Here is a 22,354-nt window from a genome sequence, read left to right as displayed (position 1 = left end):
AACATTTTACAAAAACTGTCATTATTACAGCATAAAAATTAGACATGTAAAAACTGAAACTGTAATGGTAACAGAAATACGCATTCTAGAATACCTATATTTTTTCAAATACTAACATATTTGTATTTATACTTTGAAAATAGTCTCTAGTTCTTCCACTACAGAAAACAGAGAAAAAAGGAATAAACAAAATTAGCCAAACACAAATACCATATTTAATCTTTATCACACATGACAGGGGTTATATCTGCAGCCATCAAAGAATAATCACATATGTTACTTCAACTTTATTAAATTAATTACAAATGTAATTTTTGAGTTTAACAGCCTTACTTTTGGATGTGAACATACTTTCTTTTCTCACCACATATGCTCTACAAGATATATTCCTCTAGTCATAATTTGCGATTGACTTTCCATTTTCAAAAACACTAGAGGTTCTCTACATCAACACTAGAGGTTCTCTACATCAACCTTCTGTTACCTGAAGAAGTATCCCAACCAAATTTATCAGATACCATTGTCATATCAAGTACCATTTAGCACACAATTTCCATGTCCCAAAAGCAACCCCCATAAACAGTGACTATTTTTTATGCTGTTTTTCTTTGCCCCAACACTTTTATCATTTGATATGTTATATCTTGCTTTTTTTTTTTTTCTTTTTTAATGGAGTCTCACTCTGTCACCCAGGCTGCAGTGCAGTGGCGCGATCTTGGCTCATTGCAACCTCTGCCTCCTGGGTTCAAGCAATTCTCCTGCCTCTGCCTCCTGAGCCTGCACACTGAGAACAGAAAGATGTTCACTACAATACGTGTAACAGAAACACTATTTTCTTTTTTTAAAAAGACATAAGAACAAAGCCTTGTGGCATGAAGCCATTTAATATAAACTGCCGCACACTTAAGCTATTTTTTTTTTTGAGACAGAGTCTCTCTCTGTAGCCCAGGCTGGAGTACAGTGGCGTAATCTCAGCTCACTGCAACCTCCGCCTCCCAGGCTTAAATGATTCTCATGCCTCAGCCTCCTGAGTAGCTGGGACTACAGGTGAATGCCATCACGCTCAGCTAATTTCTGTATTTGTAGTAGAGATGGGGGTTCCACCATGCTGGCCAGGCTGGTTTCAAACTCCCGACCTCAAGTGATCCACCTGCCTCGACCTCCCAAACTGCTAGGATTACAGGCGTGAGCCACCGTGCCCGGCCTATTTCTTGATAGAATCATTACATTATAAAACCCAGTAACATAATCCTCATGATGGTGACCATGACTTGTCAGGAGAAAATTAAATTATGTTAAGGATACAGTGTTCCAGAAAATAAGAGCATAAAATATATTTGACTTTAATATATTTATAATTACAAAAATGATAAATGTAGAAAAAAGGAAACATATAAAAGAGGATGCAATATATTTGAGAAAGATAGCCAAAAATAATTAAATTTTTAAAAAGTAAATTTTGGCTGGGGGTGGTGGCTCATGCCTGTAATCCCAGCACTTTGGGAGGCTGAGGTGGGTGGATCACAAGGTCAGGAGTTCGAGACCAGTCTGGCCAACATGGTGAAACCCTGCTTCTACTAAAAATACAAAAATTAGCTGGGCATGGTGGTGGGTGCCTGTAATCCCAGCTACCCGGAGACTGAGGCAGGAGAATTGCTTGAACCCAGGAGGCGGAGGTTGCAGTGAGCCGAGATCGCACCACTGCACTCCAGCTCTGGGCGACAGAGCAAGACTCCATCTCGGGAGGGAACAAAAAAGTAAATTTCAACATTGTAATCATTAACCTCAATTATCCATAAAACTAACTCCCTAGAAGGTCTCAGGTGGGCAGTTTTACTATGCTCAAAGCTAAATGTGTGGGGTGCAATGATCAGTAATAGACCATTACTGATTATCCAAACAAATGATTACTAGTCAGGCAGCTAGAATGCAACTAACAACAAATTTACTTAAGTGTATGTCTAATCTGAGCTCCAGATCCACACCTCCAGTGACCTGGGAGGTAGCACAGTATGACAGTTAAAGAATCAGGCTTGGATTCAGACAGACTCGTTCCAGTTTCAGTTCTGCTATGTATTATCTAGAAGGTCTTGGACATGTGAGAAAAAGTTGGTCAGATAAAAAGTGTTACATAGCCGGGTGCGGTGGCTTGCGCCTGTAATCTCAGCACTTTAGGAGGCTGAGGTGGGTGGATTATTTAAGGTCAGGAGTTCGAGACCAACCTGGCCAACATGGTAAGACCCCGTCTCTACTAAAAATACAAAAATCAGCCAGGCGTGGTGGCGAGCGCCTGTAATCACAGCTAGTGGGGAGGCTGAGGCAGGAGAATCGCTTGAACCCAGGAGGTGGAGGTTGCAGTGAGCCGAGATCGTGCCACTGCACTCCAGCCTGGGTGACAGAGCAACACTCCATCTCAAAAAAAAGTGTTAATAAATGGTAGTTGCTATCATCTTCGTCCATCATAGCACTGGTATTACCAATGTCCTGTCAACATGCATGTTATATTCGAGGAATGGTGAGCACATAATTAAAGCTTAAATAACATAAGCTTAAGTAAATTCCATCAATATACTGAGCACCCATTAATACACCAAGCAATTATTACAGAAATCAGTCTGGAAAGGCGGACTGGAGCGAATTCTCCCCCCAATGAAATCTTTATTGTGTCACTGTATTTCTCCAGCAAGGACACAAATATCCTCCCAGGTGCTCAGACATTAAGCATTCTTGTCTCACCCCTCTCCACTAGTCTCCGTATTTGCTCTTACGTCTGTTAGCCTTGCTTCTCTAATTCCTACAACCATGTGGCACACGCTCGTTACTCCTAAATCTGAACTACCGCAACAGCCCTCTACTTAGTGTTCCTATTTTCAGTTTGTTCCCAGCTACCTACCATTCTACTCCCAGACTGATTTTCTTCAAGGAAAACTTTGGGCATGCCACTTTCTTGCTCTAAAGTTTCAGTTGACTCCCCCTCTGCCTACCAATTGAAGTGTAAACTTCTTGATTCCACATTTAAGGCCTGGTCACAATACAATCCTCAACATATTTTTCCAGCACTTTTAACATTTAACTCCCCAACATATCCCCTTTACAATCCAGCCTAAATGGACCCCTCACTCTATACTTCCCAGCTACTTTGCCTTTTTCACACCAGTCCCTCTACTTGTCTGAGTCTATGAAATTATGTTTACCTTATTTGTAAAAAGGTCTTTGGATTTCTACTGATTACTAAAGTAACACTTGGTTATACAAAATCCAAACGTTACAGACATTTATGGGTAGTTTCTCATTATACTATCCTTGAAAATTAACCACTGGTAATACTTCATACACATCTAGATTTCTTCAGTGCTATATATTATGTTCATGTGTGTATGTATGTATATTTTTTTATTAATAGAAACGAGATCATACTTTTTTAAAAAGCCTTTTCACTATGAAATGTATAATGTTGTGTTTTATTTTTAGTCGATATATTTTGGATATACTTTCATAATACAACAGAGCTTTCCCTAGCCTTTTTTTTTTTTTTTTGAGACGGAGTCTTGCTCTGTCACCCAGGCTGAAGAGCGGTGGCGCTATCTTGGCTCACTGCAACCTCCGTCTCCTGGGTTCAAGTGATTCTCCTGCCTCAGACTCCCAAGTAGCTGGGACTATAGGCGCCTGCCACCACACCCAGTTAATTTTTGTATTTTCAGTAGAGGCGGGGTTTCACCATATTGGCCAGGCTGGTTTTGAACTCCTGACCTTGTGATCTGCCTGCCTCGGCCTCCCAAAGTGCTGGGACTACAGGCGTCAGCCACCGTGCCCAGCCTCCCTAGCTTTTTAGTAACTGCAAAGTATTCCTTTGTATGGACTGACAATAATTTTATTTACCCATTATACATTTGAGTTGTTTACAGTTTGCCATTTCAAATAATCCTGCAATGAATTTCCTTTTATATTTACGATTTGTACAGAATAAATTCCTAGCAATTCTAAAAAGCATGTACATTTAAAATTTTGACATGATTCTAAATTGCTCTATGAAAAGAACGTGCCAATTTACTCTCCCACTTAAACTGAGATTTTATTTCCTCACACTTTCATTATCAATGGGTATAATCTTTAATCTTTATCAAATAATATAAAAATCATGTTTTAATTTATATATCTTTAATTATAAATGAAATTCAATTATTTCCTATATGCACTGACTGTCTGCCTGCATTTGTTATTGCCTGTTCATGTCCTAAGCTATTTTTCTACTGGGTGGTGGCCCTTTTCTTATTTATTTATAAAAGCTCTTTTACAATTAGAAATTTTAACAGTATCATATGTGCAAATGGATTTGTAAGATCTTTTGCCTTTTATGGAACTGAAGGCTCCTCTTTTTGAAAAACTGTAAAATCAAAAATACCCTTCCACTGTATGGAAATGAACGTTTGATTAATGAGAAACTACAAAGTAAGCATTTGGGTCTTTATTATTCAGGTAACTACTTCTGCTTCAGAGTATTTACAATACCTTAGCTGGATTAGTTAAGCCATGATGGAGATCTGAATTCAGATCACATTTTATAATACTTTATTCTTTCTCATGGGTAAATCCTCCCTAACACCCTGAGAAAATTCATTAACAAATCTCAGATGTACTATAGAGCCTGTCCTTCAGTTAGTTTCAGAATTTACAAAACAGTTGTTTTCAGCAACTAATTAAGATATGATTGGTGATATAAATTATACCTGTCACACATTCAAGATGAAAGTTAATTTCATTTAACTTCTTTCTTTTCCTATTTTGCTCTTGTTCCTCCTTTGTTCCCCAACCACATTAAAAAAATTTTTTTTCAGGTCTTCAAGAAAGCAGCTTGGCCAGCTCATCACGTTGCTGTGCCTATATGAAGGCAATTAATAAAAAGTGCTTGTGAGGGTTTCTAAACCTAACTATCTTTGGTACTTCTGTTAAAGTGAACTAAATATGGCCTGAGAAGGACTCCGTACTTCTATATTTGAGTCCTTGTGGACCAACTGCAATGTAGCTTAATAGGTAGACAAGATTGAAAACCAAATTTAGGAGTATGTGCCTGAACAATAGCTGAGACTTGGCCAATCCCAGCGGCAGTACTTCAACCATTCATACACTGCTGAGTCTTCAAACTGTGTTCAAATAAGGCAAATGCCGAGCTGTAACCAATCCAGCTGTTCTGTACCTCACTTCCGATTTCTGTACCTCATTTCCTTTTTATTGGCTATACTTCTTCCACCACGTGGCTGCACTGGAGTCTCTGAATCTGCCGTGATTCTAGGGGCTGTGCGATACTCGAAATGTTCACTGCTCAATTAAACTCCTTTAAATTTAATTCAGCTGAACATTTTCTTTTAAAAAAAAAAAAATTTTAATCTACCAGAAGTTAATTTTTGAAATATAATCAAACTAAACAATCTTTTCCTTATGTCCTCTCTTTTTGTTCGTGTTTGGCCATCAGTCAGGTTTATTGAAGTATTATTAACATACAATAAAATTCACCCATTTTTGCTGTACAGAGAAGTTTGGACAAATGCACGGCTGTGCAATCTACCACTGCAACGAAAATATAGATTTCCATCACCCCAAAAGTTTCTCTGTGCCACTGTGCATTTAATACCTTCCCCTACCCCTAAGTCCGCAGCAACCAAATATATGTTTTCTGTCCCTACAGATTTGCCTCTTCCAGAATGTCATATAAATAGAATCACAGAGTATATAGCCTTTTGTGTCTGTCTTCTTTCACAGAGCACACTGAATTCAGATTCATCTATGTTGTTAGATGTATGATAGCTCTTTTATTGCTGGGTTGTATTTCATTGCATGGATATGCCACAGTTTATCCAATCAGCAGTGGAAGGATTTTTAGGCTGTTTGCAGTTCTTGCAATTATGAATAAAGCCACATAAACTTTTGCATACACATTTCTGTGTGAACATTAAGTGTTCATTTCTCTTGAGTAAATACCAAGGAATAGAATTTCTGGGTCGGATGGTAAGTACACGTTTACCTTTTAAAAACTACAAGTTTTCTAAAGTAACCACATCATTCTGGATTCACACCAGAAAAGTATGCAGGTTCCACTTGTTCCAAATCCTCAACAGCTTTTTTCATCACAATTTTTGTTTTGCTTTGTGGGGTCTTTTTGTTGTTGCCATTCAGGGGTTAGTGGAGCGTCACTGTGGTTTTAATTTACATTTCTCTAGTAACTAAAGATGCAGAGCATCTTTTCATATGATTATTTGCCATCCATATCTTTTCTTTGGTGAAATGTTTTAGCCATTTCTTCATTGGGTGGGCTGTATATTTATTGAGTTAGACTTCTTTAAATATTACTATTTTGGATACAAGACCTTTATCAGCGTAGTAGTTTGCAAAAATTTTCTCCCAGTCTGTGGCTTATCTTCTCATCTTCTTAACAGTGTCTTTTGAAGACAAAAATTGTAACTTTGAGAATGCCAATTTATCAGTTTTTTTTATTTCATGATTTGCTTGTGTTTTTGTGTCATGTATTTAAAAATCTTGCCCAACCCAAGAACACAAACATTTTTCTCCTACATATTTTTTCACAAGTTTTATAATTTAGGTTTCAAATTTAGGTCCATAATCCATTTTGAATTTTTTTTTGGATAAGATAAGGGATATTGGTCTTTAGTTCTTTCTTGCAATGTCAGTAAGCTGCAAAGTGTTCCCTCTTGCATTTTCTGAAAGAATCTAGATCACTCCTTTCTTAAATGTTTGCTAAAATTTCCAGAGAAGCCTGGGAATTTAATTTCTTTAGCAGTGTGAGAGGAAAATAAATCTTCGGACCCCAAAATCACTAAGCTAAAGGGAAAAGTCAAGCTGGGAACTGCTTAGGGCAAACCAGCCTCCCATTCTATTCAAAGTGATCCCTCTGAGGCTCACCTAAGACAAATGCATATCTGATTGCTTCCTCTCCCCTATTGCTTATGTGAAAATGCAGATTCATTGAGCCAGAGTAAATTGCGTATTATTTGTATTAGGTGGAAGGCCATCAAAGACTCAAAAAATCCAACTTTTTGTCTTACCTACTTCTAACCTGGAAGCCCCCACTTGTTGCCTTACCAGACCAAACCAATGTACGACTTACACATATTGATGATGTGTCATGTCTCCCTAAAATGTATAAAAGCAAACTGTATCCCGACCACACTGGGCACATGTCTCAGGACTTCCTGAGGTTGTATCACAGGCACATCCTTAACCCAGGCAAAATAAACTTTCTAAATCAACTGAGACCTGTCTCAGATATTCTGGGGTCTCAGTAGACATTAGACTATTCAGATTTCTTCCATCAGTTTTGGAAACTTGTGTCTCTCTCTTTTATTTTTGAGACAGAATTTCGCTCTTGTTGCCCAGGTTGGAGCGCAAAGGCTCCATCTTGGCGCGATCTTGGCTCACCGCAACCTCCGCCTCCCGGGTTCAAGCAATTCTGCCTCAGTCTCCCAAGTAGCTGGGATTACATGCATGTGCCACCAAGCCCAGCTAGTTTTGTATTTTCAGTAGAGACGGGGTTTCTCCATGTTGGCCAGGCTGGTCTTGAACTCCCAACCTCAGGTGACCCACCTGCCTCAGCCTCCCAAAGTGCTGTGATTACAAGCATGGGCCACCGCGCCCGGCCTGGAAACTTGTGTCTCTTAATAAATTTATTCATTTTATTTAAGCTACCTAACTTACTGGCATAAAATTATTTATAATTTTGCCTTGGTCACCTTTTAATCTTTGTAAGGTTTACAGTGGTCACCCTTACCTCCCTAAATTTTTGTTCCTAATTATTTTTCAGCAAATTCTCTTTAGAATTTTTTTAGGCATAAAATCATTCACATATCATGATAATTTTCTAGTCTCTCTTTCTGATGTCATATCTCCCTTCACTCTCTTATCTAATTACACTGACTAGCTCTTTAAGAGCAACGTTAAATAAAACTGTGATACTTCTTGCATATTACCATTGAACATGAGGCACTTTGTAATCTAATACACAAGTGCACACACACACTTTTAAGATTAAAGAAATAATCTTCTATTTTATCTAGGGCAGGAGTTAACAAACTGTGGCCCCTGGACCAAATGTGACCAACCACCTGCTTTTATACAGTTTTACTGGACTACAACCACACTAATGTGTGTTGGTATTATCTATAGCTACTTTCACATTACAATGGTAGAGCTGAGTAGTTGTGACAGAAACACGGCTCACAAAACCTAAACTATTTACTACCTGGCCCTTTACAGAAACTGTTTGCTGACTCCTTGATCTAGAGGATTTTTTTTTTTTAAATCAAGAATGGATGGTGGATATTATCAAATGTCTTCTTTGGTAACTATTAAAATAAATTCACATTTTCCCCTTTAACCTATTGATGTGGTAAATCATATTAATAGATTCTGAATGCATCCTGAAATAAGTGTACTCAGTCAAGGTATTTTTGTGTCTAGGATTATTTTTGATACATGTGACTTAGGATTTTTTCAGTAATACTCATAAGTGAGTTTAGTCTAACAATTTTCTTCACAATATCCTTTAGCATTGTGAAAGGAAGTAGAAAAATCTCCTTTTGAACGATTTCTTGATCATACTTAACAAATATGGTATCTCCTCTGAATTCTCAGTGCACTTCAAGCTACTGTTACATGACTTAATCATATCTGGGACATATTAAAGGTATTTAACTTCAGTTCTCCCTCCACTGCTTCAATATAGGGGAAAAAATGCTAAAAGGCTGTTAACTTATCTTCATATATACCTGCAGTAGTTGAGAGTGAATTTCATTATTAGTCATTAAATATTTACTGTTTCTAACGCTCCTTTTTTTCTCACCTTAAGTAAACCTGTTAATCAAATTCCAAATTTATGTAGGGTGCATATACATTATTCACACAATTTTTAAAAAACCAAACTATTGCCAGGTGCGGTGGCTCACGCCCGTAATCCCAACACTTTGGGAGGTCAAGGCGGGCGAATCACGAAGTCAGGAGTTCAAGACCAGCCTGGCCAACATAGTGAAACCCCATCTCTACTAAAAATACAAAAACAAATTACCCAGGCGTGGTGGTGGGCGCCTGTAGTCCCAGCTACTTGGGAGGCTCAGACAGGAGAATCACTTGAACCCGGGAGGCGGAGGTTGCAGTGAGCCGAGATCGCGCCACTGCACTTCAGCCTGGGCAACACAGCAAGACTCTGTCTCAAGAAAACAAAACAAAACAAAACAAAAACCAAACCAAACTATTGAAATATATACGAAAGTAATTTCCTTAAGAAGAAAGGTAATTTTACAGATACACTGTGTCAAAGAAAAAGGACATCTTAATACAGCTAAAAAGAAACATGGTTTATAGAATGCATTATTTATATCTCATTCTACAAATAAGTTTGATTCGCACACAAAAATTACTACTAAAATATGCACTGGAGGCCGCGTGCGGTGGCTCATGCCTGTAATCTCAGCACTTTGGGAAGCCAAGGCAAGTGGATCACCTGAGGTCAGGAGTCCAAGACCAGCCTGGCCAACATGGTGAAACCCCATCTCTACTAAAAAAAATACAAAAAAAAATTAGCTGGGTGTGGTGGCAGGTGCCTGTAGTCCCAGCTACTCAGGAGGCTGAGGCAGGAGAATTGCTTGGACCTGGGAGGCGGAGGTTGCAGTGAGCCAAGATCATCCCATTGCACTCCAGCCTGGGCAACAACAGCAAAACTCCCTCTCAAAAAAAAAAAAAAAATGCACTGGATAATTCTAGACTGATTTCATAACTATCTAGCTATTAATTGATATATCACTTTAGACAAGTTATTTAATCTGTATAGGCCTAAATTTCTTTTTTTGTTTGTTTGTTTTGAGAGTCTTGCTCTGTCACCTATGCTGGAGTGAAGTGACATGATCTCAGCTCACTGCAACCTCTGCCTTCCAGGTTCAAGCAATTCTCGTGCCTCAGCCTCCCAAGTAGCTGGGATTACAGGCATGCGCTACCATGCCCGACTTTTATATTTTTAGTAGAAACAGGGTTTCACCATGTTGGCCAGGCTGGACTTGAACTCCTGACCTCAAGTGATCCGCCCACCTAGGCCTCTCAAAGTGCTGGGATTACAGGCATGAGCCATAGCACCCGGCCAGGCCAAAATTTCATCATCTATAAAACGATACATTTGATATGATTCCTAGGATCCCTTTCAAGCAATAAGATTCCAAGAATCTAACAGAATTTATTTTTAATATTAATTCTCACAAAAATGTTCTCAAACAAGTATCTAATCCTTCTTAACAAGGAAATAAACATGAGGCAAAGTTGTAAATAAAACCCATTCTCCTTTGTTGAATCTTAGTAAGACTTTAAAAAGTTACCTTTGTTTCTGAGAGACATCTTCCTTCCTGCTGGTTTCGATCTTTCTTTCTTCTCTTTTTTCCTAGTTGCTTTGACTTGCCCTTGACCAGATGCAGAATCAGAGTCAGAAGAGTCGAGTTTGACTTGACGATGCCTTCTTGATTTGGATGCCTTAAGAGTTACAATTCAATTAACCAACAAATTATAAAATGAATCCAAATGATAGGTAATTGAGAGGAAGATAAAATGTACAATCAAAGATGAGGAAAGATTTACAGAAATATCTGTCATAAAGTACTTTACTATTACCCCTGGCTGGCTTACTATAACTACCTGTGTCATGTAAATAGTCTCTTATTTTTATAACATGAAGTTTCCTGCAGCTGTCATCACCATCTACTCACATGGGCTTAAAATTAAGTTGTTCTATTATCTGGCATGGTTAGGCAACAAAGGTGTAGAGGCATCTTCTAATAAATTTATTTCCCTTAGGCACTACCACGCATTCCAAGTAGAAGTACTTCACGCTTGGCTCCAGGTTTGGCCATGTGGCCCAGATCTGGCCACAGTGAGTTTAACATCCCCATGGCCAGGGTAATTTGTTGGGAGTGGGGAGGCAAGCAGGCGGGGTATGTGGTATGTATCATGGCTAATGAAATGCTATTTTGGAATTGTCTAACTATTAAGAAGGAAAAATTCTTTCTTGCCTTGGAAGCTAAAGCTGGGAACATGCAAGGCTGGAGCTGTCAGGAAAACAGCACTTGACGGCAGTGAAAATGGAGGGCCAGTCTTAATGATAGCTTTGTCTGCGACACAGATATCTTTAGCCAATCCTGGCTAAGGATTTGTTTTGTTACATCAGTAGGTGAATTCCCTTACTTGCTTAAGCAAAGAATTTTCAGTTAATGCTGTATATGCAATACAGGTATTAACAATTCTTTTTTCTGTCCTTTTTTTTTTTTTTTTTTTTTTGGAGATGGGAGTCTTGCTTTGTCACCCAGGCTGGAGTGCAGTGGCACGACCTCAGCTCGCTGCAACCTCTACCTCCCGGGGTTCACACCATTCTCCTGCCTTAGCCTCCCGAGTAGCTGGGACTACTGGCGCCCACCACCATGCCCGGCTAATTTTTTGTATTTTTAGTAGAGATGGGGTTTCACCGTGTTAGCCAGGATGGTCTCGATCTCCTGACCTCATGATCCGCCCACCTCGGCCTCCCAAAGTGCTGGGATTACAGGCATGAGCCACCGCGCCCGGCCAACAATTCTTAAAAAGCAACCACGTATAGCTGTCTCTCAGTATCCACGGAGGATTAGTTCCAGGACTTCCTTCGGATACCAAAATCCAGAGAAGCTCAAATTCCTGATATAAAATTGTGTAGTATTTGCATATAACCTATGCACTTCCTCCCATATACTTTCAATCATCTCTAGATTACTTATAATACCTAATACTATGTAAATGATTGTCATATTATTCAAGGAATAATGGCAAGGAAAAAAGTCCATACATATTTGGTACAGATGCATTTTTTTTTTCCAAATATTTTCAATCCACAATTGGTTCAATCCATGGATGCAGAAACCACAGACACACTACAGTAACCAAAACAGAATGGTACTGGTACAAAAACAGACACATAGACCAATGGAACAGGACAGAGAACTCAGAAATAAAGCCACACACCTACGACCACCTGATGGTTGACAAAGTTGACAACAAAAATTGACAAGTGAGACCTAATTAAACTACAGAGCTTCTGTACAACAAAAGAAACAACAGAGTAAACAGACAACCCTACAGAATGAGAGAAAATAGTCACAAACTTTGCATTCAATAAAGGTCTAATATTCATAATCTATAAGAAAATTAATTCAACAAACAAAAAACCACCCCGTTAAAAAACGGGCAAACGGCTGGGCACAGTGGCTCACATCTGTAATCCTAGCACTTTGGAAGGCTGAGGTGGGACTGAAAAAACAGGCAGGTGCATTGAAAATCTATAAAGAATAGTGTCTCATTCCTCAACCTCAGAGCTAGGCAACTGATCTCCTGTACAAAACAGAAGGCCTGCTCTCTGAAGAGGCTAAATGAGAAAGGATGTGGGCTCAAAGGAAACTGGTGTAGGTGAGGAAGGAGATGAGGCCTCTTATTGAAAATAGAGGGGCTGAGTGAAACCTGCATAAGGAATGGTGAGCCTCGTGGCTGATTCTCTCTGTAGGCTCCCAAAACATTGGCAGCTGGGCTTATTTCCCACCCTCCTCCCCTAGACAAGGGAGTGAAAGATTGCTCTCTAAATAACTAGCTCCAAGACAAAGAAATCTAGAGGTTAGATAAGCTCCTGATCTCCTCTTGACTACCCTTAAATATGAAAAGACATCTGAGGATCTTCAATCATTTTTAAAAAGCCAACAAAATGGGCCAGGTGCACTGGCTCACGCCTGTAATCCCAGCACTTTGGGAGGCCAAGGCAGGTGGATCACCTGAGATCGGGAGTTCAAGACCAGCCTGGTGAACATGGAGAAACCCCAACTCTACTAAAAATACAAAATTAGCCATGCGTGGTGATGCATGCCTGTAATCCCAGCTACTCGAGAGGCTGAGGCAGGAGAATCACTTGAACCTGGGAGGCGGAGGTTGCAGTGAGCCAAAATTGCACCATTGCACTCCAGCCTGGGCAACAAGAGCAAAACTCTGTCTCAAAAAAAAAAAAAAACCAACAAAGTGAAAGAGTTCAAACAAATAGAAAAAAAAGAACTCAAAGGAAATGGGAGGAACCATCAAAAAAAACTGTAGTTAATATCCTTAAAGAGAAAAAGTTATTGCATCCTGTGAAAAAGAAAAATACATTTAAAAAAAATAAAACAAGAAACATTCAGAGAACAAAAAAAAGTACTGGTAATGAAAAAATATCAGGGGAAATTTTTTTAAATCAATATAATGGTTCAGAAGATAAAAGCCTAAGAAATCTCCCTGAAAACAGAAAATGAGACAGAGACTGGAAATAGAAGAGAAAAATAAGAAAAGCTGAAGAAGAGAAAAGATGCAGGAAAGAACATTTGTATCAAAGAAACAATACAGAAACTTCTTCAGAACTGAAGGATATCAGATTGAAAGGAGGTCACCATGAGTGCCAAGGGCAATAAATAAAAAAGATGTACACCAAGTTACATTATATGTATTAAATGAAATTTCAGAACTCCAGGGACAAAGCAAAACCTAAAACCTTCCAAAATCAGGAATACTAGAAGCTGGAAGACAATAAAGGAAATGGCATCAAAATTCCAGGTAAATATTAGAAGAAACTGCTAAAAGAGAAGAAGTGAAAGATGCTGTCTCTGAAGGTTAGGAATACAAGGGTGGGAAGTGGCAGAGAAGGGGACTGTTGTGCTATATAATCTCTCTAGCATTATTTGACTTTTAAAACTAAGTACATGTATTACTACTTTGATGAAAAATTGAAATATAATTTAAAAAGCAGTCAATTTCCAAATTACCTTATTAAAGAATAACTTACCTGTATGACAACTGAAAAGGCCTTTGATTTTATTTTCGCTAATGATTCTGCCCTTTCACATCTCTGGATGTAAAATAAGAAGGAAAAAAAAGTTAAAACACACAAACATTAGGTGAAAAACTGAATACCCAAGTATTTATTATCAGAAATAAGATTTCAGACACAATGTAGGGTAAAAGAAACTAACATACATTGGGTATACATTGAGTACACACACATAAACATACATCATATTCTCTCACAGATGTAGCAGGTGCCATAACACCATCCCCATAGTTAGGGATCATTTTCATTCAGGATTCAAGGAGGACAGTATGAATGAAAGCCTGGGTGATCAGGCAGAGCCCTGAACTGCCATTCCCTCCTCATCTGCCTATACTCAAAGATGGCTCCTTGTCTCATCCACTAAGATGGATGAAAACTCTGGGGGCAGGAAGCAGTATATAGTATAATAGCTTGGGCTCTACACTGGTTGAAAGGCTGACAAGTGAGAAAAGATATATTACAAAAGCCTGATCCTGATCCTCTACGAACTGAGGGCACCTTCCATAGTCAAGCTTTCCTTTCCCTGCGGAAAACTACTATCATCCTCTCTCCCAACCTACACCTGATGTGGCCTCCACAAGGCTTCCAGTAAAGAACAAACTACCTTTTCACAGAAGCATGATTCAGAATTTTCTCTTATATGTCTTATAATACTGACCATGGGTCACAATGCTCAGTATACAGAATCACAGCCACACATAATATGAATTGCAAAGTTTTCTGACCTCTGTTTCTTGTGAATTTCCTTCCATTTTTTCTTCTCCATCATTAGTTTTTGATTTTAAGGATGGATTCTAAGAGCAAAAAAGATACATACACACATACACACACACAAATTTACAATTCAATTAACTGCAAATCAATTTTAGAATGGTGAGAAATCATTTTTAATAAATGAAAAACTAAAAGATCATTCACATTATATACCACCTAACATTAAGATTACATCAGATTACATCAAAATGTTCTACAATTCATCAACAAAATGCTTAAATCCTCCTAACTAATGTGGTAGTAAGAAAATGGGCTTATTTTCCTTTCCTTCAGGTTTTCAGAGCTTGGAGTAATGCTCTTTGAAGAGAGTTTATCTATTAAAAGAGCATACTGGCTATGCATGGTGGCTAATCCTGTAATCCTAATACTTTGGGAGGCTGAGGTGGGAGGATCGCTTGAGGCCGGGAGTTCCAAACCAGCCTGGGCAACATAGCAAGACCCCATCTCTACAAAAAAAAAATTAAAACTAAACTGGTTCTATCCCTGGCAACATAGCAAGACCCTGTCTCTACAAAAAACAAAAAAAATTAGTTGGGCATGGTGGCACGTGTCTGCAAACCCAGTTACACGGAAGGCTGAGGTGGGTGGATCACTTAAGCCTGGGAGGTTGAGGCTGCAGTGAGCTGTAGTCATGCCACTGCATTCCAGCCAGGGTGACAGAGCAAGAAGACCCTGTCTATATACATATATATAAAGAATACTAACAAATTTTTACATTAAATGCCTAAGTCATTTGTGTAACCTATTTGTAGGACTTAAAGTATCCAAACATTCTAGAACTTGCTATCTCTCATTAAAATAAATGCAGAGGAATAAAGTTATTTTCTTCTTCCCAAGACTATCATCTTCTTATCAGTTTCCTTGTTTATCTTTTCTAAAATTAAGTTTTGAGCCAGCTTCCTTTATATAACAGAAAGTGAAAAAGTAGCAAGAAATCTTTCTGAAGGACGATATATAGATAACAGTATCTGTGTGGCATTTGTGAAAACACCAACACATTATCAAGACACATAGTAAGTAATCAGAAATTGCTTACTTTAAAAAAAATTTTTTTCCTAGATTTACTAAAATAAGATGGAGTAATAGTTTCAAAAGTAAATTTCACAAGGCTAGCCTTTAGGTTTCCAGGGTAAAAAAAGTTTCTCTAGCTGGAAAAGGCTAATGTGAAATATGGGTAGCTCTAGCATCAATACTTTTGGTTAAATAAACTAAGTTGAAGATCTGTGTTGATGAGACTTGCAAAAAGATAAACCATACCAGGTAGACAATGTGTAAACAGAGAAACACCTGCCCTATCACAGTAGGAAAAGCCACCACTCAGGTCCCACTGTCTGCTGTCATGCAGCAAAGTGGAATCAGTGTTACCAGACCTTCTGAATTTTAAGAGACGTTGTATGTCTAGAATTTTAGGTGAAGTTCACAAATACTTAAATTTGGTAATTAACTCAAAAATTTTAAACAGTGTTAGAATCAACACTATGCCAAACAAAACACATCTGTGTGTAGGATTTAGCCCAAAGACTGAGTGTGCAACCCCTAAAAAATGCCAAATTATAAAGTCTGTAATAAATCTGAGGTATAACAAGATTATTTACTCTTCTACCAAAAAAAAAAAAAAAGAAAATACATATATACTCCATTTATCAGGTTAAATAACATCACATACCTAATAAGTGGCAAAAGTGGAACTAGAAAAGCCAAGCCCTCTAAATCTTAGCTCCACAGGATTACAGCCTCTAAAACTAGGCTGCCTCCCAACATTATCATCCACGGATAAACATTCGTGTAAAATACAATGGTGAGGCACCAAACAAGTGATTGCATACCTTTCTGTCTTTGTGCCACTGCTGATGCTCCAAAACTATGTTCTTAATATTGTCAAAAAAATCATCCTTTATCAAGCTGAGGGCTTTATCTGGCTTGGACTTATCAACTGAAATTACACATTTCATGTTCTGATAATGATCATGAACATTCAGCATTTCCTAAAAGCAAAAAGATGAGTCCTTTATTTCTTCACTTTTTGAGGAGAAACTAAAAGGCAAAACCAACACAAAATAGTCACCTTCCAAAGTGACTTCCAGTTGATAGGGAATAACATGCTATAGTATATTAAAAATAACATAATCATGTAAGCAAAATAGTACAACTTCATTAACATAGAGGTGTGGATTCCAGAGGTATGGATTTACTGACTTACCTCAACAAACATTAACTAAGATATAAGATACACTTATGGGAAGACACTGGGGAAAGACAAATCAGTTAACATACAATTCCATTCTAGAATATCACAATTATTTGTAGCATGACATATCATTAAATATCACTCCTGATAACTAAGATATTTTTATATCATATTGTCACATCAAGAATATTTACATAGTCCTTTATGCTCTGCTGGAAATTCCTATGTAACGACTCTCATCCAACCTGCCACAGAAATCCCAAAACCTATGTGCCTGTTCCCATAAGCTTCCCCATTGCTTCAGCGATAACATTCAGGATTAAAAGATATAGAGGGTAGGCTGGGTGTGGGGGCTCACACCTATAATCCCAGCACTTTGGGAGGCCAAGGTGGGAGGATCACCAGATCAGGAGTTCAAGACCAGACTGGCCAACATGGTGAAACCCCGTCTCTACTAAAAATACAAAAATTAGCCGGGTATGGGGGTGGGCGCCTGTAATCCCAGCTACCTGGGAGGCTGAGGTAGGAGAACTGCTTGAACCCGGGAGGCGGAGGTTGCAGTGAGCCAAGATTGAACCACCACTGCACTCCAGCAGGGGCAACAGAGCAAGACTCCATCTCAAGAAAAAAAAAAAAGAAAGAAATAGAGGGTGATTTATGACACCATTTGTGGCATTATTTATTAGATCTTCTTCCTCCAAAAATCTCCAGCCAAATGGGCAGATCTGTGGGGTAAGGAAAAAGACAGCATACCACAGGGTGGACTTAAGAAAACCTGGCATACGGACTTGGCTCTAAGATCAAGAGAGAACTACTGACACTTCTATCACAGATGGACATTGTAACATCTGAGTCATCCCTAACTCAGACCACTCAATTCATTTCCAGATTTTGGTAGAATCAACACCTGTTCAAGAAATGAGAAACTAGGCCAGGCACAGTGGCTGACTCCTGTAATCCCAGCACTCTTGGAGGCCAAGGTGGGCAGATCACCTGAGGTCTGGAGTTCGAGACCAGCCAGACCAACATGGAGAAACCCCGTCTCTACTAAAAATACAAAGTTAGCCGGGTGTGGTGGCACATGCTTGTAATCCCAGCTACTCGGGAGGCTGAGGCAGGAGAATCACTGGAACCTGGGAGGCAGAGGTTGCGGTAAGCCAGGATCGCACCATTGCACTCCAGCCTGCGCAACAAGAGTGAAACTCTGCCTCTCAAAAAAAAAAAAAAAAAAAAAAGAAATGAGAAACTGATCAATAGTGGTGAGTGAGTGCTCATATATGCAGGATCTGCAATGGGAGAACAGTGTCCAGACATGGAGAGCCCCTAACTCTTTACAGTTTACATTGGCTATACTCTCATTATTTTTACTTCATGTGATAGAGAAAGACCACCAGTCAGATCTAATTTTTGAGTCTGAGCTCTGTCATATGCTCAGTGGATGACAACGGGGAAGTCCCTCAACCTAAGAATCATGTTCACGTTTCGCATTTGTACAAAATGAACAAACCCACCATTGTTTAAGTATTAAACAAGCTTATACAGGTGAAAGTATTCAGTAGAATGTAAAGCACTATAGAAGATTAAAGAAGCCAGGCACAGTAGTGTGCACCTGTAGTCCCAGCTACTCAGAAGCCTGAGGCATGAGGACGGCTTGAGCCCAGGAATTGAAGGCCAACTCAGGCAACAAAGCAAGACCCCCACCTTTAAAAAAAAAAAAAAAAAGAAGAAGAAAATTAAATAAGAAATAAAAGACAGTGCATGGACTTTGGAGCCTTATAGACTTGGACATTCAAACATAGTGTCTGTACCTTATTGTGCCTCACCTTATACAAACTACTTAACTTCTCTAAACCTCAGTTTCCTTATTTTTAAAACTGGGGGCCGGGCACGATGGCTCATGCCTGTAATCCCAGCACTTTGGAAGGCCGAGGTAGGCGGATCACCTGAGGTCAGGAGTTCGAGACCACCCTGGCCAACATGGTGAAACCCCATTTCTACTAAAAATACAAAAAATTAGCCAGGCATGGTGGCGGGTGCCTGTTGTCCGAGCTACTCGGGAGGCGGAGGAAGGAGAATCGCTTGAACCTGGGAGGTGGGGAGGCGGAGGTTGCAGTGAGCCGAGATCGTGCCACTGCATTCCAGCCTGGGCAGTAAGAGGGAAACTCTGCCTTAAAAAATAAAAAAAAAAAAAGGCCAGGCATGGTGGCTCGCGCCTGTAATCCCAGCACTTTGGGAGGCCGAGGCGGGCGGATCATGAGGTCAGGAGATCAAGACCATCCTGACTAACACGGTGAAACCTTGTCTCTACTAAAAAAATACAAAAAATTAGCTGGGCATGGTGGCGGGCGCCTGTAGTCCCATCTACTCAGCAGGCTGAGGCAGGAGAATGGCATGAACCCAGGAAGCAGAGCTTGCAGTGAGCCAAGATCGCACTCCAGCCTGGGCGACAGAGGGAGACTCCATCTCAAAAAAAAAAAAAAAACTAAGGAAATACCACCTCCTCTGCAGGGTTACTATGATAATTAGTGAGATAACATACATAAAACATCTAGCATAGTTCCAGGCATATGGTGAGTACTCAGCACACGATGTCCATTATTATAACTGTATAAATGAAGAAACAGAAATGAAATAATTTGCTCAAGGTCCTACTTACATAGCAGCGGGCTAGAATTAGAAGTCAAATGTTTTGATTCAGTATCCTGTTCTCTTTTCATTTTATTATGCCTCTTAACCACAAAACTAGAACAAGTGGCAGAATCATGACCAGAATTCAGATCTTCTGAAATGAAGACTTAATAGCAGTTGCAGGCAGTAGAAGGAAAATTTAAAAGTATTAAATTTAAGAATTATCAGTGAGAATGGATCACAGGCTATGCTAGGACAAAAGAAATAGAGCCAGCAGAAGTATCAAGGGACAAGGCTCTCAAAGCAATTATGTCACAAGCCAGAGATCCGACAGAGCCAGGATAACTTCACAGACTATTCCATTCCTAAAAGCTTCCAGGTATAGGCATTTCATAGCCTGACCCTTCTGATACTCTTCTCTATTCACTCTAAAAGAGTAGACCTTTGTTCATCAACCCCAACTTAAAAGAGCTTAGAATGAAAAAGCATGTTGAAAAAGATATGTTGAAAAAATATTTACATTCTACCACCAAATTGGTCAACAGTCAGAAAAATTAAAACCGGCCAACCATGGTGGCTCATGCCTATAATCCCAGCACTGTGGGAGGCCAAGGTAGGAAGATCACCCAAGCTCAGGAGTTCAAGACCAGCCTGGGCAACATAGCAAGACCTTGTCTCTACAAGAAATGTTTTAAAATTAGCCAGCATGGGCCAGGCGTAGTGATTCACACCTATAATCCCAGCACTTTGGGAGGCCAAGGTGGGTGGATCACGAGGTCAGGAGTTCAAGACCAGCCTGGCCAAGATGCCGAAACCCTGCCTCTGCTAAAAATACAAAGATTAGCCCAGCGTGGTGGCACGTGCCTGTAATCCCAGGTATTCAGGAGGCTAAGGCAGGAGAATCGCTTGAACCTGGGTGGCAGTTGCAGTGAGCCAAGATCATACCACTGCACTCCAGCCTGGGACACAGAGCAAGACACCGTCTCGGAAAAAAAAAAATTAGCCAGCATGGTGGTGAGGGCCTAGCTACTCAGGAGGCTGAAGTGGGAGGATCACTTAAGCCCAGGAGACTGAGGGTGCAGTGAGCTACGATCACGGCACTGCACTCCAGCCACGGTGATGAAGCAAGATCCAGTCTCAAAAATTAAAAAAAAAGAAATTGTAACCAACTGGGTTCAGATCATCTTTTTTCATTAGAATATTGATAAGAATAATGTCTTGCTGTTTGAAAATGTCCTATGCCTCTCTCTTCATGATTCACATCAGCATTTCTCAACTTTCTGGTATCCCGAAATCTTTCTTCCATTCTCCACAACCGCTATTCCAAACATTTTCCACTCTCAGTTCCCTGATCCCCATGATGCTCTCTTAAAGTTCAGGCAATCAGGTCTGTTTGCCTTCTATTTCTCCTCTACACAAAGATTTATAAAAATCCATTCTCACCTTCTTTCCTCAAGTTTCAAAGGAAAAAGTATGCCTTCTGCTCAAGGCTACTCCCTCCATGGACTCTCAATCGCAGACACACCCACCTCCTCCATAGCAGGAACCTTGCTCGCTACCTCTCCTATATACAACCATTCCCTCTAACTAGCTCCTTACCTCAACTCCAAACATAATGTCTCTCCAATCTCTAAAACTTTACGACTCCCCTCTGCCAAAAAGACAAAATACAAATTCCTTCTATTATACAAAGTACTTTTATCTTATTTAGTTTTCTACATAAACTCTCTCCTACCTCTTTCTCACTAAGCTGCTAGAGGGAAAAAAAAAAATCCTAGTTCTTGTTACACTTGTTTGTTGAATGACAAATTTTTAACCCCAGTCCCACCTCAGACCAGTCCTTTGCTGTCCAACAAACAGGCACCGCAGCCATACAGAACTGAGTATGAAGCTTAGCTCCATTACTTCCTAACCTAGTCTCTGTAACTCAGTTTCCTCAACTTTAAATCACGGATAAAAACCCCTACTTTTAAAAATAGTAATTAAAAATGTTTAAAAACACTTATTTTGCAGAAATGTTGTAGAAGTAAAACAATCTACACAAAATATTTTCCCAGAGTTCCTGCATTATACTATGTCTTCAGATATTGAAGAATATTCAGTTCCTTGTAATACAGTAATTCTTAACCTTTTTGGGGGACATGAACACCTTTGAGAATCTGAGGATAATTACAGTACCTCACCCTAAAAATGTATCCATATGAGCTGGGTGGGGTGGCTCATGTCTGTAATTGCGGTACTTTGGGAGGCCGAGGCGAGCGGATCGCCTGAGCTCAGGAGTTTGAGACCACCCTGGGCAACATGGTGAAACCCCATCTCTACTAAAATACAAAAAATTAGCCGAGTGTGGTGGTGCGTACCTGTAGTCCCAGCTACTCGAGAGGCTGAGGCATGAGTATCACTTGAGCCCTGGAGGCAGAGGTTGCAGGTTGCAGTGAGCCAAAATTGCGCCACTGCACTCCAACTTGGGCTACAGAGTGAGAATCTATCTCAAAAAAAAAAAGGATCCATATGTATGACATCAATTTTTCATACAATGTGGTGGGGGAGAGGGGACATGGTCCATCTCCAGGCCAGAGATTAAGGATCCTTGCTCAAAAATAAAGTTACTTTACAGAACAGACCCAGAGTGCTCCCAAAAATCAATTTGCTACCTGAATTACAAACAACCTGACAGGCTGATGCTATTGCAATGTGGGGGTGACCAGGCACAGTGGCTCACACCTGTAAACTCACCACTTTAGGAGGCTAATGCAGGCAGATCGCTTGAGGCCAGGAGTTCAAGACCAACCTGGTCAACACAGTGAAACCTCACCTCTATTAAAAATAGAAAAAATTAGTTGGGCATGGTGGTG

General features: G+C 39.7%; 1 protein-coding gene across 1 annotated transcript in view; it reads right to left on the bottom strand.

The window, feature by feature from the left end:
* SNAPC1 (small nuclear RNA activating complex polypeptide 1) overlaps positions 1-22,354 on the bottom strand; it is a 33,049-nt gene that overhangs the window by 2,922 nt on the left and 7,773 nt on the right. Inside the window, exons 5-8 of the mRNA XM_003339262.4 lie at positions 16,510-16,668; positions 14,635-14,703; positions 13,865-13,927; positions 10,371-10,521 (exon numbers count right to left, since the gene is read on the bottom strand). Coding sequence (XP_003339310.1) covers positions 10,371-10,521; positions 13,865-13,927; positions 14,635-14,703; positions 16,510-16,668 — 442 coding nt within the window. The remainder of the gene's footprint in view (positions 1-10,370; positions 10,522-13,864; positions 13,928-14,634; positions 14,704-16,509; positions 16,669-22,354) is intronic.

Source organism: Pan troglodytes, chromosome 15 (genome assembly GCF_028858775.2).
Source record: "Pan troglodytes isolate AG18354 chromosome 15, NHGRI_mPanTro3-v2.0_pri, whole genome shotgun sequence".
Lineage (NCBI taxonomy): Eukaryota > Metazoa > Chordata > Mammalia > Primates > Hominidae > Pan > Pan troglodytes.
This window is presented reverse-complemented; position numbering and strand designations above follow the sequence as displayed.